General features: G+C 44.5%; 3 protein-coding genes across 3 annotated transcripts; 2 read left to right on the forward strand and 1 right to left on the reverse strand.

The window, feature by feature from the left end:
• Positions 1–294: 294 nt before the first annotated feature.
• Positions 295–5,503, reverse strand: c14h11orf54 (chromosome 14 C11orf54 homolog). The gene is made up of 8 exons (XM_034549898.1): positions 5,062–5,503; positions 4,879–4,977; positions 3,721–3,794; positions 3,528–3,629; positions 3,071–3,247; positions 1,632–1,781; positions 1,440–1,556; positions 295–1,331 (listed from the first exon to the last, which is right to left on the reverse strand). The coding sequence occupies exons 1-8, from the start codon at positions 5,126–5,128 to the stop codon at positions 1,158–1,160; spliced, it is 960 nt and encodes a 319-aa protein (XP_034405789.1). The 5' UTR covers positions 5,129–5,503; the 3' UTR covers positions 295–1,157.
• Positions 5,504–5,507: 4 nt separating this feature from the next.
• On the forward strand, positions 5,508–9,493 carry LOC117742484 (glutamic acid-rich protein-like). The gene is made up of 5 exons (XM_034549897.1): positions 5,508–5,998; positions 6,117–6,378; positions 6,497–6,624; positions 7,173–7,215; positions 7,298–9,493. The coding sequence occupies exons 1-5, from the start codon at positions 5,805–5,807 to the stop codon at positions 9,251–9,253; spliced, it is 2,583 nt and encodes an 860-aa protein (XP_034405788.1). The 5' UTR covers positions 5,508–5,804; the 3' UTR covers positions 9,254–9,493.
• A 540-nt stretch (positions 9,494–10,033) lies between these two features.
• aspa (aspartoacylase) lies at positions 10,034–16,281 on the forward strand. Its single transcript, XM_034549899.1, has 6 exons — positions 10,034–10,630; positions 12,323–12,518; positions 13,232–13,325; positions 13,461–13,568; positions 14,926–15,035; positions 15,129–16,281. Exons 1-6 carry the CDS (start codon positions 10,389–10,391, stop codon positions 15,318–15,320), a joined length of 942 nt encoding a protein of 313 aa, XP_034405790.1. The 5' UTR covers positions 10,034–10,388; the 3' UTR covers positions 15,321–16,281.
• The last annotated feature ends 388 nt before the right edge of the window (positions 16,282–16,669 follow it).

The raw sequence follows: 16,669 nt of genomic DNA on the forward strand, positions 1-16,669 counted from the left end.
TTTCCTCTTAACAATGACTATATGTTATATTACTGCCACTCGCCCCAATTATATTTAATACAACTGTACCACTATTGTATGTGTTGTTTTCTTAATGCCAAATCCATCGTTTCTTGGCACTAGAATGTATATTTTGGAAACATTTGTCAGTTTGAATATGAATTGGCGCGGCAGAGGAATTTGGGAGGAACTGCGCTTAAAGGAAGGACAAACATCCGGTGTCGTAATGTGGTTTATAATGCTTTCTCAGACAAAAGAGAGCTGGAATTCAGAATGATGAACAATACAATCGTCTGGATTGGTAAATTAGCCTTTATTACATATTACACATGCACACGTTATTTCACAGGTTTTGATGTGGTCCTTTCGTGTCCAGTGTTGACAATCAATTTGTGGCTTCTCGTAAAAATAGTAAACACAGAAGTCATTTTTTAGCTTTAAACCCCATGAGGGTGATACATAAAACAGTCATTAAAAATCCGTTGCCTCTGTTTTGTTTTTTCACCTGGTGGCTATTTAATTACCAGCACAGGTGTTTTCACTTCTGGCTGATTAGAGCTCTACCGTCACACCTCAACAAATGCTACTGTGTGAGATATGAGGGAGTAGGAATACATCTGTATGCTATTCAGGAAGTTCTCAAATGGGAGGATAAACAGAGCAAGCACTGCAGAAGAAATTATAATAGAGGATTTGACACGCAAGGCTGAACAAAACAACTAAGGTGCTGCAATATTTGAGAGAAACAGGATTGAGTGGAAGGATTTTTTTTTTTTTGAAACTCAAATAACTCTGGTCCACACCCCAATACAGTAGGTGGCGGTAATGCAACTTTTTTTGGATGCCATCCGCCATAAAACCACAAAAAGAAGAACTCCCGTATATTTTTTAAAAAAAAGATTGTAATTTTCACTCTGTGCACACGTGACAGCCACCGCCTGTTCGAGTTGGCAGCCAACAATGCAGTTCAAGGTCTAACATTTACTCTACTGCATTCATTGAACAAACGGCCATGACTATCCAGAGGAACATGCTTTTTAATACATGAAATGTGCTGATTTTGTTTACATGAAATGCATAAGAAGTTCAAGAGAAGTGATTTAAGAGCAACGATTTGCGCTGCGCCGCAGACATGACTTATTTCATTCGTTGGTGTTTCAGTCTCGCCCGACTCCATGCGTGTCTCGGGGCCTGTCGATGCGGTAGACAAACTCTGCCGGCAGGAAGTAGCCCAGGTACTCCACGCTGTCCGGCGTGGTGTCTGTGTAGTAGTGGCCACCTTCTCCGTGGTGGCTGAAGCAGTGAGTGTGCTCCACGCGCAGGTCCAAACCCTGCACACACACACACACACACACAGTAAAACGCATGAGACAAAAGACGCGGCCTGTACTTCGCCTGGCGTCCGCCGCCTCGTGGAGACGAGCGTGTGCTGTACTCACGGGGTCTCTGGACACCAGCACCGACTGGCAGACGAGTGGGGCGCTGACCTCAAAGTGCTGCAGCCAGCCGTTGACGTCGTCGTCGCTGTCGAGGCGGCAGGCCGAGAACTCTCTCGGCTATCGATGTCAGCAGATACTCAATGAAATAAAACTGTCAGGCAACTATTGTGTTTGAAAATGTCCAATATTTACCATGATGTGGATTTTGGCTTTCCCCTTCTGGATGATAAAGGTGCCCCCCAGAGCCAGACTTTTATCAGGGTAGCGACCTTCTAGAGTCTTCCTCAGGGCCGTCACCAGACTGTGGCCTCCTGTCCTCCTCTTGGCCCGCACCTCAATGACCTGAAGAGGGGAAGAGGGCATGACGGCTCAGCCACTTTTAGGGTGACCATATCCATAACACCAAAAAGGAGGACACTAAGTGGTATTTTGTGAGGCTGGGAATAATTGCATAGGACTCTGGCGTGCTCCCCTCTACAATACATGTGTGCGATTGCTACATGATGTATGTGTAACAGAATAGGAAAGAATAGTCTTGAAGAGTCAAAAAGTGTTTGTTCACAGTATTTGTATTTATTTAATAAATGGTGGTGTTCAAAAACTGCCCAGAGATGAATCTTTTAAAGTGCTCAGTGCCACAAAGCAACATGTGTGGACTTAAAATGTACAAATGAAGTCGCAGGTCACATAAATAATAAACAGATAAATGTTAAAAGGGCAAATTGTTTGCTTTGATGTAATCTGTATGTACCTGTACAGAGTAGGGCACTAGGACATTTGCACACAAAGCCTGGGCTTTAGTTGGGCCACACATCATCCCCTGAGCTATTGGAGAATCACCAAATATCTCTCGTTCCACCTTCACGCCGCAGTCTCCACCCCGGTACGACTGGTGGTGCTTTACAGCACGGAGAACCTTACACCGCTCAGCAGCGGAGATGTCATCCAACGGCGACGTACCTTCTCGAAATCTTTTTTGAAAAAGTGAAGACATACCTGCGGCACGTCTGTTACCGTTCTGCTTCTCTGTTCCCGTCTTTCAATGGCAGCTTTACTCTGACTGCTTATGTCAACATCACAGCGACAGAGAGCAGAAGCCATGAAAGGAGTCTCGACTGCTTGTTGTCCATTTTGGGTTGAAAGACGTCTGACGCGTTGGTCTATGTGTTAAGTTTCTGTCAATGTAGCCAGCAGCGTAGCTATGACGTAGCCAGCACACGGAGCCTTGTTTACGTTTTTAACCAATCATATAGGGTTAGAAGCTAACCTAAGCCTATCAGCTATGTATTTGACAACGCTTTTAACCAATCATGTGTGAGACTGCGTTCCAGCAAAATATTCTATAGTGCGGCCTAAATCCGGACGTCTGGTCACCTTAACCACTTTCCTTTTGTTAATGTTTATCCTCGTATGTCGGGAGCACAGATATAGTGGGGCTGAAGTTCACGCATAACAACTTTAGCCAGAACAGTAACCTACAGATAAATGGGTATATGGTTTAAAGGTGTTCGCTATTTGACAAAATGAGAAAGCATTTCCTTTTTTTTTAAAGAACCCCAGTGCACGCGCCCTCATTCGCTCCCGCAGACGAGAAGCTACAGATCTCGTGTGATCTGATTAAGACTCAATACCTTTCCAGACTTCCCCTCACAGGCGTACAGATTGCCCAGCAGCCCAAAGTTGCAGTCAGAGAATTTGTTGCTGTATTTTTCCTGCAGACACTGTCCGTCAGCTGGGTTGATGGAGGAGAAGTAGCTGCCGTTCACTGCGGGCCTTCCCTCTGCTTCGGTCAGAACCAGGGGAATCAGCTGTGGGCGAGAATATTTAGTGTTTTTATCTTCTTTTTACATCTTTGAACATAGCCAGTGACTCCTGCCTGAATCAAGTCAAAAAGAAATCCAACAAACAGCCAAACTTAGTTAGTTTCAAACCAATATTTACTCAGACATGCTGGTAAAAACATTTACAACAGAACAAAACTATCTGACATAAGACCTTTCTGGGACTAGTTTATTTATTAGTATTTTTAGGCCACTGCTTTACCAAATCATTGTTTTCTTGGGGTTCCACTCCAGGGGAAAGACTAACCTCTGCATTCATTCTGACGATCCTGCTGGGAACAGCTGCTGCACCGAGGATGAAGGCTCCTGGCAACTCCAGCTCCTTCGATATGGTGTTCATGTTGTATTCCTGGGTAGAAGAGAGGCAACTATATCATAATGCCATCCCATTACAGGCCATTTGATGGTTACTCCACACAATATTGTGTAATGAAAACTACCTTGTGTTTTTGAACCACGGGGACCAGGTACGGCACCCCACCAACATCAGTGATGCGCGGCTTTCCACACAGGCCTGCAGTATGAGGACAGGGGGGACATTAGGAGATTACCAACATGACACAAATCCTATTTGACCACTTCACAAATCTGACAAATTGCTTTATGTAACCATTATTTCCCGACGAGCTTAGAAGTCATTATATATATTTAATGTAATATCAAATAAATGACGTGATAAATTAACAAACAACATTAGCGCCGCTGAAAACATTAAGTCGCAACTGGTCCGACGTTTCCTAAAAAAAAATAAACAAACAAAAAAACTCACGAAATCCGTTATTTTAAAGCCTTGTCTAGCTGAAACTGACATTTGTCATGTTTAACCCTCCTATTACCTTTGGGGTCAATTTGACCCCATTCAATGTTTAACGTCTCTAAATAAATGATTGACATCAATTTTTTTGCTTCATATTTCATGACTTTTCCTAATGTATTGGGGACAACTGGGCAAACATAAAATTCACATGCTGATATGTTTTCAATGTCCTGTACACATCTTGTACGCATCGGTGTTCTTTGGGGTCAATTCAACCGCAGGCTTTTTTTCACTGTGTAAAACATATTAGAAATATCAACATTTTACACGCATTGGTTTTGGTTGTTTTGGATGATATTGAGGTCACGATAACATACAATTGTATAATCTTCAGAAAGTTGTAGGGCCCTACCCTTACATAATGAAGAGAGAGACTGGCACCAAGGAGGATGCTCCTGTGAAGATCCTTTAATTTATCCAGAGCAGAGTTTTGATAAGTTTTAAGTTAGAATATTTGTTGATTGCATTTGGTTATACAATATGGCCTTGTTTTGTCTGTATTTGCCTGTTATTCATTTATTTATTCAATTTGATAATTTGAGTTAGTTTGTTAACAAAAATAAATATATAAGTTGAAAATACTCTTTTTTATTTATTCATTTATTATTATTATTTTTAATTTCATAAATAATTTTGGCAATGGGTGCCCTTTTTTGGGGTTTGAGCACCTACCCCCCAAAATATCTGTGCACGTGCCTGATATAGAGTGTCTGTTTGTTTGTTTACATCGTGTGAACTGTGACTGCACACTAGAAGAACACAGTGTACTTAAGGCTCTTACCTTTGACCGGAAACTGGAAGGGCTCCTTGGTGAGATCGGGACACTCCACGACACTCACCTGGACTTCGGCAAAGTTGTCCTCCAGTCCTGCTTGCAGTACTGCAACCAGCAATAAGTCATTATTACTCTCTCTATATACATGTATGTATAAACATCCCCAGGCTGTGCCACTGATGCCCTTACCACCACGCAGTTCCTCTAAATCTGGCGCGTGCAGCTGAACCTTTTCAGTTTTGCTGATATCTGCCATAACTGTTCGTGAAGTTTGAAGTAGCCAAAGGCTCCGCGGTGTGGGAGGAAGAGTCACGAGCGAGCTCACAGCGAGTAGGTGGAGACTAACCAAAGAGTAAACACGAGAAAGATAGTTCCTACACCCACACGGTTTGTTTCCTCGTCTATGCAGCCCATTTATTAACACAACTGCCTCAATTTATGATATATATTATATATTTTTTCCATGGGTACGAAACGTTAGTTTGCTCAATAATTTGTCTCTATTTGTACTGATTATCATTGGCATTTACGTCACGTTCCACTTGGTAATGTGAGAAAAACGGAGGATTAAAAGCGGCTCGTATTTACTGAGGGAATCCCAGACGAGGCAAAGCGGAAGTAGAAAGAGGGAAACCTCCCGCCCGCTTGTTGCGTCACGTCGAAGACTTCCGGGTTGCTTCTCACAGACACACATGTCGCTTCGCCTCGTTTTTACGTTTAGTTTAGTTTTTTTGGTGACGCTACACGTCCTTAAACCACATTAGCGAGATGTTGAGTTAAACATCACCCGTGTCCTTCTACATTTAATCGGAGGCAACGAACATATTTAGAGCGTCTTTTCGTTGGAGGCAACAAGCGGATCCATTCATCTCCTATTTATTGCCTACGAAGACCTCCTCTAGTTTAATCTATGCCCGTTGCTAATCTGCACAATGACTGGAGTCCATCATTTCCTAAACGGGACTCAACTCGATGCCGTTGGTCAAATTGGAGCAGAGGGGTCATACCACATTGTGCTGGACAGATCCCCTCCAGACTACGTGGAGAAGATATCGCGATATCTTTCGTCTTCTATGGGACAGGGCACATGGGATAAAGTATCCAATGGCCCTGCTGAAGCAGATAGGTAAGGGAGTCCTATACATGTCACAATGGTGATAATCCTTTCCCCCTTAATGTCAGCCTGAAAAAGAAAATAAAACGCTCCAGTTTGGCTTTCTAAATATATAATTGTGCCTGTGCAGTGACTCAGGAGACAGCCTGTTCATAACCCAAAAGGAAGCAACGCTACCTGAGGATGTGAGGCCAGACCGACTCCATCAATACATCAGAGATCTAGAGGAAGGTGAAGGCGGTTCCTCGTCCACTTCCCACAGTGAAGACTTCAAAACTCCCAAGTGGAGAAGAAAGAAATACACCCTGCCAAAATACAGTTTCCCTTTCCTCGAAAAGCATAACAAGAAGCTCAGAAGCACTCGGTTACCCGACCAGTACAAAAGCCTCCATGTAAGGACGACCAATACTTGGACACACATTTTGTTTGCCGGCTGGTGTTGCTGTAGAACTTCAAACTGGGGCTTTGTACATGTTATGTTGCGTTGAAGTCTTTCCTTTTTCCCCCCAGGATTACACCCTCGGAGGCTTCTTTAAATGTCTCGGAGAGCTGAGGCAGAGCTCTCAGAGAGGACAGAATCTGGAGTCATCTTTACCAACAGTTGACATGGATGGGGAGCACATATCTCCATTGTCAGAGTAAGTTTATTTCAAGGAATATTTCTTTCTTTCAAGGAATAGTCATGCTTATTTGAAGTTACATGTATGCATATGTATGTGTGTGTGTGTATATATATATATATATATATATATATATATATATATATATATATATATATATATTCTTGTGACCTGTATACATCAACACCTAGTAAACAGACTATTTTCTAATATTATTATTTTTTAATCCAATTTGAGAGAAACTCTACCGTTTTATAGTTATGGTTTTCTGGTTTACTACAAAGACAACCCTTGTAAAAGTAGTTAATGATATTATGATGAATGTAGTTGATCACAACATTCTTTGAAATAGACTTGGGGAACACATCAGTCGGCCTGCAGCAGCAGTTTTGAACCGTGTGGCCTCTTATCCGTCAGAGAGATAGTTCTCTGTTGCAATAGATCAAGAATCAAATAGCTTCTGGGACCCCTCAAGGATCAATTTCAGGGCCACTACTTTTTTTACATCTGTACTTGTTGGCCTCGCTCCAACATGGTTTTTAAATGTATAACGTATTCTGTTCCAGAGAAGATGGAGAGAGGTCAGAGGACGAAGACGTCAAAGTGGTGGTAAGCAGGCTGTTAACAACCTCACACGTCGTTGCACTTTTTAATCTGAGCATTTGGCTGTAATCCGTGTGTCACTTTACAGGAGAGGAAACACTTCCTGGTATCGTCCAAAAGAATGAGCCAACAAACCTGGTGCAACCAGTTAAAAAGACCAAAGAGGAAGAAAGATAATAACGCTGGGCCAGAAACATCAGGAGAAACCAAGATGTCGCCTATAAAACCGAACAAAAAGTCTTCTTGCAGAGTTCTGGTGCAGAGTGCCAGAGAAGCATCCACGCCTGTAGCAGGACAGGCCGGCGGTGGACCACCAAGCCAACGTCTCCTCCACGGACTCCCAGACCGCACTAAGGTAAAGAAGAAGAGGAAGAAAGAAAGGTCAAAGGGCCTGAATGCTGCGACATCTGTGAACATGGTGGTAGAGGAGACTCCCAGGCTTTCCGAAGGTTACAGGGCAGCGCAGACCAGTGATGTGCTGGGAATAAATGTGAAAAATGGGACTGGGGCCTCGTCAGGCGACAATAACACACTCAGACGGGTGAAGGGAGATGTTCCTGATTCAAAACAAAAGAAAAAGAACAAGTCTGCGGCAGAAAGAAAGAAGAGGAAAGGTAGAGGCGAAGATGCTGAGCAGTTACAGTCAGGCGCAGTTGCAGAACCTCAAATTGATGATGCTGAGATACAGAAGAAGAAGAGGAAAGGTAGCGGCGAGGATGCTGAGCAGTTACAGTCCGGCATTGTTACCGAACCTCAAAGTGATGATGCTGAGATGCAGAAGAAAAAGAAGAAGAAGAAGAGTAAAGGTAGAGACGAGGATGCTGAGCAGTTACAGTCCGGCATTGTTACCGAACCTCAAAGTGATGATGCTGAGATGCAGAAGAAAAAGAAGAAGAAGAAGAGTAAAGGTAGCGGCGAGGATGCTGAGCCGTTACAGTCCGGCATTGTTACCGAACCTCAAAGTGATGAAGCTGAGATACAGAAGAAGAAGAAGAAGAAGAAAAGGAAAAAAGAATTGGGAATTGAGATAGCGGAGGAACATGAAGAAGAGGAGACATCGAATGGGACTTTAGATTTGCCGCCGATGTCAACAGAACAGTTGGAGGCGTCTAGAAATTGTTTCCAAGAACCATTAGGATCCAGTTTGGTCAAGAGGAAAAAGCGTAAAAAGAAACAACAGTCCTCTGACGACGCCACTCAAGGCGGAGAAGAGGGCGTGGATGTGAGCTTTTGTCTTCAGGATTCTGTGACCATGGCTAAAGGTGCACTGAAGAAGAAGAGGAGCACTTTCTTTGAGGAACTGAATGTCTTTCACACTCCGAAAGAAAAATTTGAAAACGTATCCAACCAGAAAACAAATGAGGGCCTGGAAGACCAAATCGCTGAGTCGGTGACTAAGAAGAAGAAAAAGAAAGAAATATTTAGCAGGGGTGTATCTGAAGACAAAGTGGCGCAAAGCGATGATTCCGTGTCTGCACGGGAAAAGGGAAAGAAGAGGCACTCATCCTTCCTCGTTGCTGATGCAGAGGAAAGTTGTGCGCAGACACGCGGCATCTCTCCCTCTGCGTGCCGTGCCGGCGCGAAGAGGAAAAAGGAACGCACAGGAAGTGAAAGCGAAGGACTGGACAGCGCAGCTGACACAGGGCTTTCTGCAAAGGATGAGGCTGTGGTGTTGAAAAAGAAGAAGAGAAAGTGTAACAGTGTGATAATAGAAGGTCCTCCAGCTGCCACGACCTGTAGCTCAGTTTCACGAAAGAAAAAAGGCAAATGTGACGCGAGCGCGGAAACGCTGACCTCGGTCGAATGTGATTTAGCATCTTCAGAGATGTTGAATGACACGAGAGACCAGAAAAAGAAGAAGAAGAAGAAGACATTTCAAAATGATGAAAAGTCGTTGGCTCAGTCCGAGCCCGGTGAAACCAGAGGGAAGCAAAGAAGCGAGCAGCCCGTCAGCCCCGTCATGCCGGAGGCTCCAGACATCCTGAGGAAGAAGCACAAGCGGAAACTTCTCAATCCAACCGTGGAGTTCTTCTCTGACTCTTAGTTTGAACTCTCTAATTGGATGAGCTGTAGATTTGAGTTTGATCAGTGGAGGAATTCTCGACTTCCTGTGTTGTTTTGAATGCACAGTGTTGATGTGAAAAGCCTTTTGAATATGTATTTCGTTTTGTATCAAAGCATTTTACCGACACCGCTCTCAACCTTTTTGGTTGAACAGAAAAATAACACACCATGTTTACTTTTGTTAAGTTTGTTAAATTAAACTACATGAAATTATTTTTAATTAAATTGTGATCACTCTTGAATGTGAAACAAAAAGCTATGTTTTTAATATACAGTAAGCCACTGTCAGGTTGACAACCCTGGACACAGCTACCTAATGGGCATGTGGCTCTCATAGCACAGGGACGTTGTTGTCTTTCCTTTTAAACTTGCATTGTTTTGCCCCACCGTAAAAGAAATGCGTAAAAAAGATGAATTGTTCTGTGTATTGGAAATCAATGTTTAACATGTGCACCGTAGGTCAGCACCATTCATGGGGTTGATAAGTAATACAGAGCCACTGCTTTAGGTAAAACACTTGTTTCTTTTCTTTTAAGGGTCCTATTCATCTACTTGTGTTTGCTGTTAGTGGAGCAATAACCTCTATAAACAGTAACATGGTTACTGAATGTGTTAGGTATTAAGTAATTTATGTTTTACTGAAAACTTGGCTCAATCCTAGTGTGTGTGTGGGGGGGGAGGGGGGTGCAATTGTTCAGTCAGTAATATTATTTCCACTTTATTTTTTCTTAAACGATGAACCGGAAGTAACTTCTCCTGACAAGTCCAGCTAAAAAAAAATTTAAAACCCTGTCAATGCGTACGTACGGAAACGTTGCTTTTAATTGCATTTTATTTCGGAGGAGCGTGACCGGAAACGACTAGTTAATCCTCCCCGCGGGTGAAAAGGTAAACAAAGGGAGGGGCCTCCTCGTTAATTGGGGGATTTCACGCGTAACTCGAGATGTCGCGCGCGTTACCGGGCGCGTTCGACGCACGGTGACTGACCGCAGCGGGCACGTTACGTCAGCGCGCAGCCACAGCAGGCAGTTAAACGGTGCGGCTGCGAGGCTCCGGCTGGAAAAGTTCCCCACTGCCCCGACAGCGAGCAGCAGCGTGTCTCGGGATCCAGAACCATGTCCTCGTGCGGCAACAGCGCGCGTGTCACCGAGGCCAGGCGAGTGGCTATTTTCGGGGGCACGCACGGGAACGAGATGTCAGGCGTGACGCTCGTGAACCTGTGGGTGAAGAACGCCGCCGAGATCCAGAGGAAACGGGTCGAGACCAAGCCGTTCATCACCAACCCGAAGGCCGTGGAGAAGTGCAGCAGATACGTGGACACGGACCTGAACCGAGCCTTCACCCCGGAGAACCTCAGGTACACGCGGCGGGGGTGAGGGGGCTTTTGTTGTTGTTGTTGTTGTTGTTGTTGTTGTTGTTGTTGCTGTCATAGATATTGAATAGGAACTTTGTCCTGGCACGGACCCACCAAACAGGTTCACATTGAACTATTGAGATTTTACTAATTGGGGTTTGAGCTCAAGAAAAAGCGTGTGCATACCTATACTATATATATATATATATATATATATATATATATATATATATCTCCAAACTACAGGGGCACAATTATGCAACATTATTGACAGGATTGTGTGTGCCAGACAAATGAGGGCAAATCTCAAAAGAGCTCCTGCTCAGAGACCGTCTGGTTAACACAGAGGGATGAACCGAAAAAAACAAACATAAACCAAAATAGGATTTACACTCATGGGAATGAAATCCTACAGTAACATGGTCACGTGTGTGTGTGTGTCCGTCCCCTCCTCCCCTGACTTGAGCTGACCATCAGCCAGCAGGGGAAACGTGACCGAGCTGCAGATGAATTAAGAAGATTTTCTTCTCTTTTTTTCCTGCATTGGTCTCTCTTCGTGTGCGTTGTACCAGAAGATATAGTCTACAAAAAAATCCCGCTGGCTCATATAGTCAGCCCGCATGAATACACCCAGCAGCCTATTTACTAACGCGGTTGGATAACATCATCGGGTCCCACTACTCATAAATCACCGCCCTGTAATAACCCCAGAGGTCGCCATCATTTTATTTGGACTCTCACCATCATTTACCCCGTGGTTCCCTTTGGTATATTTTCAAGTGAGTGTTTTCCTTTTTTGAATTTGAAAGTATGGTAAAAGCCGGGATCCCAGTTCCAGTCACTACCTCGTCCTGCACATTTAAAAATGATCTCTGGAGGGTCTTCTCGTGGCTCAGGGTTCGGCTTCTCCTCCAGAAACGCGTAAGAAGATGAACCACGTTCTAAAAACGGCTCACGGTGTCCTTTCCCTCCTCAACGGACTGGCAGACCTTTGCCTTCGCCTCACACTGTCTGTGGCGCAGCTGTAATTCACACACTGTGCTCGTGTGCCAAAGCCGTCCGGACAATGCCAGATGTTTGCTGGAAAAAGGGTTGTCTAAAGAGCAGATGTGAGGGAGGCGGGACAATATGCGCAACAGAGGTGCTGTTCTACTGTAGTTTGGAGAACGTCCTGGACCCCTCACTGGTTGTTCTGAAACGCTTCAAAAAGAGCAAAGAGGAGAAAAAAAGGGGGGGGGGGGCAACTTTATCCAGGCTGACAAAACAAACCTTTCAGGGGTTCTTAAGAACAGCGATGCACGCATTGGAGAAAGTGGCTTAGGTTTCTGCTCACAGACGGGGGGGGGGGGATGTCCCTGCTGAGTGCAGCTTATGTGAACCAGCGCACAACTTCATGGCTAACGGGATTCCCCTGCATCAAAGATTAGATGGAATCACAGAAATTATTATGACATCGTCACAGTTATCGGACACACACACACACACACACACACACTGCTGCCGACAGTCAGGTAAAAGCGCTCCAGGCCAAGTAGGACACACCGTGTGAATCATTAACATGTACCACGGCTCATTGTCCCTTCTGGAGAAGTGTCTGATAAGCTGTGATAAGAACATCAGATGTGTTGGGATCTTTCTTATGCTGTGTGTGTGCGTGTGTGTGTGTGTGTCTGCCCCCCTCCCCTTCCCTCCCAGTGCCCCGGGAGGAGACGACCTGCCCTACGAGGTGCAGCAGGCCCAGGAGATCAACAGGATATTCGGGCCCAAAGGGAGCCCGGAGGCCTACGACGTGGTCTTTGACCTCCACAACACCACGTCCAACATGGGCTGCACTCTGATCCTGGAGAGCTCCAAAGACCACTTCAACCTGCAGATGATGAACTACATCAAGGTGACGACCCCCCCTCCCCCCTTTGCCTCCAAAGGACGCACAAAGCATTTAGTAACTTCTGAAGAGCAAAGGTGGTCTGGTGTCTGCGCACCGCTAACTTCCACATAGATAGTGTGTGTTTAATAAGTCAATGTTAATGTTCTACTCTGAGGTCTCTCCGGAGGCGGTCAGTTAGCCAGTGTCCCTTCATTTAAAGGCTCAGCCATCCAAAGAGGAGGCTTTTATTCTTTTAGTTTCATACACAGCGGCCCATATATAATTTCAACCCCCGTAAATCCACAGACTGTTTGCTTAAGCATATTAGAACACCATAATTTGGGTGACAATCATTAATTTGGCCTGCTCGGCAGTTTTTGCACACATTGAACTAAAGTCTGTAAGCGGCTCTCAAAGCAAAGAGCGACACCAGGGAGGACAAGAGCAGCCAGAAGCAACACGCTCTCTGTGGCTGTCAGCAACGGAGGTCATGAGAAATATGTATTTTTAAAAAAATAACTTTTAAGAAACGCAAATCTAAAAGTGGGGACAAAACCAGCGAGCGCACACAGTCTGCCGTAGTTTGAAGTTCACGAGCTTTGGATCTGTCAGTCTCACGGCGGCATTAATCATGAAGACCATGATCACAAATCTGTCTTCGGCCTTTCTATTGTAATTATCTGAGACCTTGCTCCTTGTTTGTTTTTGTTGTTGTTTGTTTGGCTTTGGTGTCGCAGAAAGCCATCGCTCCAGCCAGCTGCCTCGTTCTGCTCAACGAACATCCCCTCTTGAAATATTCCACTTCGCGCTCGGTCGCCAAGCACCCCGTCGGTGAGTTCTCTCTCGAGCCCTCGAGGCCCCCGGGGGGGCGAACGGACAAGACGTAACCCCAAAGACGTCCGCGTTGACATTTTCTAGAAGAAGAACAAGAAGAGGTAAAAGTGTCTTCTGATTGTGTGACTGCAGGTCTGGAAGTGGGTCCTCAGCCTCAGGGGGTTCTGAGGAGCAACATCTTCGAGGCCATGAGGGTGATCCTGAAACACGCGCTGGACTTCATCGAGCTGTTTAACGAAGGTATTCCGTAACGCCATTAACGGGCCCCGTCGCCAGGTGGGAAGAGAGGCGGCGGAGATTAAAGGCGGCAGGAAAAGTTTCAGAAAAACACGCATGTTGTGATTCATGCGTTGTTATGCAACGGGGAGAAATAAGTCAGCCAGTGTGTCCTCTTGATGAGTTACATTTAGTGACAGAGCGCCCGTGGGGACCAGTCTGATTCATCCAGATGCACCTGCACCCAGATCTCTAAATATATCTGCATCTGGCTCCCCCCCCCCCCCCCCCCCTTAGCCTTTTCTTTTTTTCCTCTCTTTTCTGACGTAAACAAGCGCTCCGTGCCAAGTCTGGCGGCTTCCCGTCGGCTCGGCCCGTTGAATGGCCGGCTTGTTGTCAGAGTCCGGCTGCCAATGGTGCGGTAATCTTCTGTCGTTGGGGGGGGGGGGGGGGGGGGGGGGGGCTGATGAATCGGTGTTCCTGTCCAGGAGCCGAGCAGCATGAAGAAACGGCTCGTTTAGCCGTGAGAGACATTGAACTGTTCTTACAGTTGGAAAACTGCTTGTCCTCCTTCCTTCTTTCTTTTTTTCTTTTCTTCTTTCTTTCTCTCGGTGTGCTGCCGCTTGCATATCAATGCAGCTTAGTGGTGACTTACTTAATGTCTAGTCTCTGCCAAAGAACACACACACACACACACACACACACACACACACACACACACTCGGTCTGAGAGAGACCGTTTTCTATATGATAACAAAATGATCATATGCCAACAGCTAATCAATGCAGATACTGTATGCGAATAGATAAAGTAGATCAAGGAGCAATGAACTCCTCACATGCCTAATTACAACCTTACGAGACTTGACTTCAGAATTGTTTATTTGAAAGGTGCATAACAACAAACATAGACATAACTTGGACTCAAAACATGTGAGCTTTAATGTACATCTGAAATGAACGACACAGACACCTCATAGATGATTTGATTATTGTTTTTTTTATTTATAGAATCTGAATCGGCTGTACTCGTCACTGGGCTCGTGGTTATGAGGCAAAAGCAACGTGTTTCTTTCCACTGGCTTTTGTTTTTATTTATTAATTTATTCTAATATAACTTCAATTAGTCGTTTTTTTTGTTTTTTGTTTTTTGGCCTTTCCGCTCTGCTACGGAAGCATGAGGAGTCCCACACTCTTCATTATCTTTGTTATTTCTAGCCGGAATTATGTTTTTGTTCACATTATGTTTTTGTTCACATTATTTTTTGTTCACATTATTTTTTGTTCACATTATCCGTCAGTGTCTTCAATAGTTTCTGGAACACAGGATGTTGCAGGATGCTCACCATGGTGCGGGTGTTGTTGTCTGCGTGTTGTTCAGGCATGGAGTTCCCTCCCTGTAGCGTGGAAGTGTTCCGGGTCCTCGAGAGGATTGACTACCCCAGAGATGCCAATGGAAACATCATCGCCATGGTGCACCCCAATCTGCAGGTAAGCCCGAAAGAGGAAATGAGACGTCTTTCAGTCAGCGCGAGAGTGTATTGTTTTAGGCTGAGCGGCGCACTCGTGTTACTCTTCTTTCAGGACTGTGACTGGGAGCCGCTGAACCCCGGTGACCCCATGTTCCTGACATTTGACGGGAAGACCATTCGCTACCAAGGCTCGGGCACCGTCTACCCCACGTTCATCAACGAGGCCGCCTATTACGAAAAACAACAGGCGTTCGTCACCACCAGGCGAGAAGCCTTGGTGGCGAGCGCCATCGGAAAAGTATGAAAACAGGGGGCGGGCGAGTTCCAACGGAGAACCCGGAGCGCCGGCCGGCGGAGATCTGTGTGTAGATTCTGCACCTCGTTCTATTCGCATCTCACACGTAATGACTAGAAACCATCTTTTACACACCGGTTTAGCTTGCCAAGCATTTACTATCCGAGAATTAACTATGCAAAGAACATGTGTGGAGGCACTGTGAAAGTCTTTTGATCTGAAGAAGTATATTGCTGTGGTAAGTGTTTATGATACTGTTGTTATTTAAAATATATATATATATATTTACATTAAATCAACTAAGTCCTTTTTTAAAAAATATAATATTAAAGGCCAGGCCTGATCATTAGTGACTTATGAATCTCTCTTTAAGTTTCCTACTGCTGCTCAGGATCATAACCGGAAACCTTTGACCCAAAACTGTAGTTGTTCGTCCTCTTATATATATTTGTAACGTCTTTGGGAGGGTGTTCGTGGCCTTTGATACTACCTACCTGTAACTCCAGCGGTTGCATCTGTGGTGCTGTCCTATCGTTGCCTTAATAGAGATTTCAGACACACACAAAAACAAAGAATTGCACAACAACTTTGGAGTGGAATTTGCAGATTATACGTGTCGGATAACAAGATAAAAGTTTGATAAGAAATGGGGTATGTTCTGTTCCCCTAAACAATTGAGATTCAGTTTGAAACGTGTTTTTATAACAATATACCTGTGTCTATTTTGATATACTTGTCCTGTATGTTTGGTTCAAAGTGAAATATAGTACTTGAATCGTGGAAAGCATATGTCCTTTTGACGTCTTTGTCATCGCTGTGGTCTTATTCGTGTTTCAACTAGCAATATGTGTTTGTGCCACCAATTCATATGATGAGTAACGTCCGCTGTCCTTAAGTGTGTAAGATGACCCAATCAATAAATGTAGTGCTATGCTACACTGCTATTTCATTGTTTGTAGACGCACTCTCATACTGTGTTGCTTTGACGTCCTTGTTCTGTCATGTAATGTTGCACCTGCAGCCACTAGAGGGCGCCACACGCCCACTGATAGAAGTTTGTACCGGAGGAGCCAGTTGCACACGGCAGTCAAGTTACCCTGAACTGTTCTGGTCCCAAATACTACACAATTTAAAATATATATTGACTGTATTACACTAGTATTCAAATATGCATGCACATTCGTGGTGTGCAATATATTTGGAAGAATGTCCAAATGTGTTAATCATAAGATATTTGGAATCCTCAAATCTATATAAATATACATATTAGTATTGGTAAATCCTGACCAAAGCTGGTTCACACATACGTGTGTGTGTGTGTGTATATATATATATATATTTTATTTTATTTATTTATT

The sequence above is a fragment of the Cyclopterus lumpus genome, chromosome 14, assembly GCF_009769545.1.
Source record: "Cyclopterus lumpus isolate fCycLum1 chromosome 14, fCycLum1.pri, whole genome shotgun sequence".
NCBI lineage: Eukaryota > Metazoa > Chordata > Actinopteri > Perciformes > Cyclopteridae > Cyclopterus > Cyclopterus lumpus.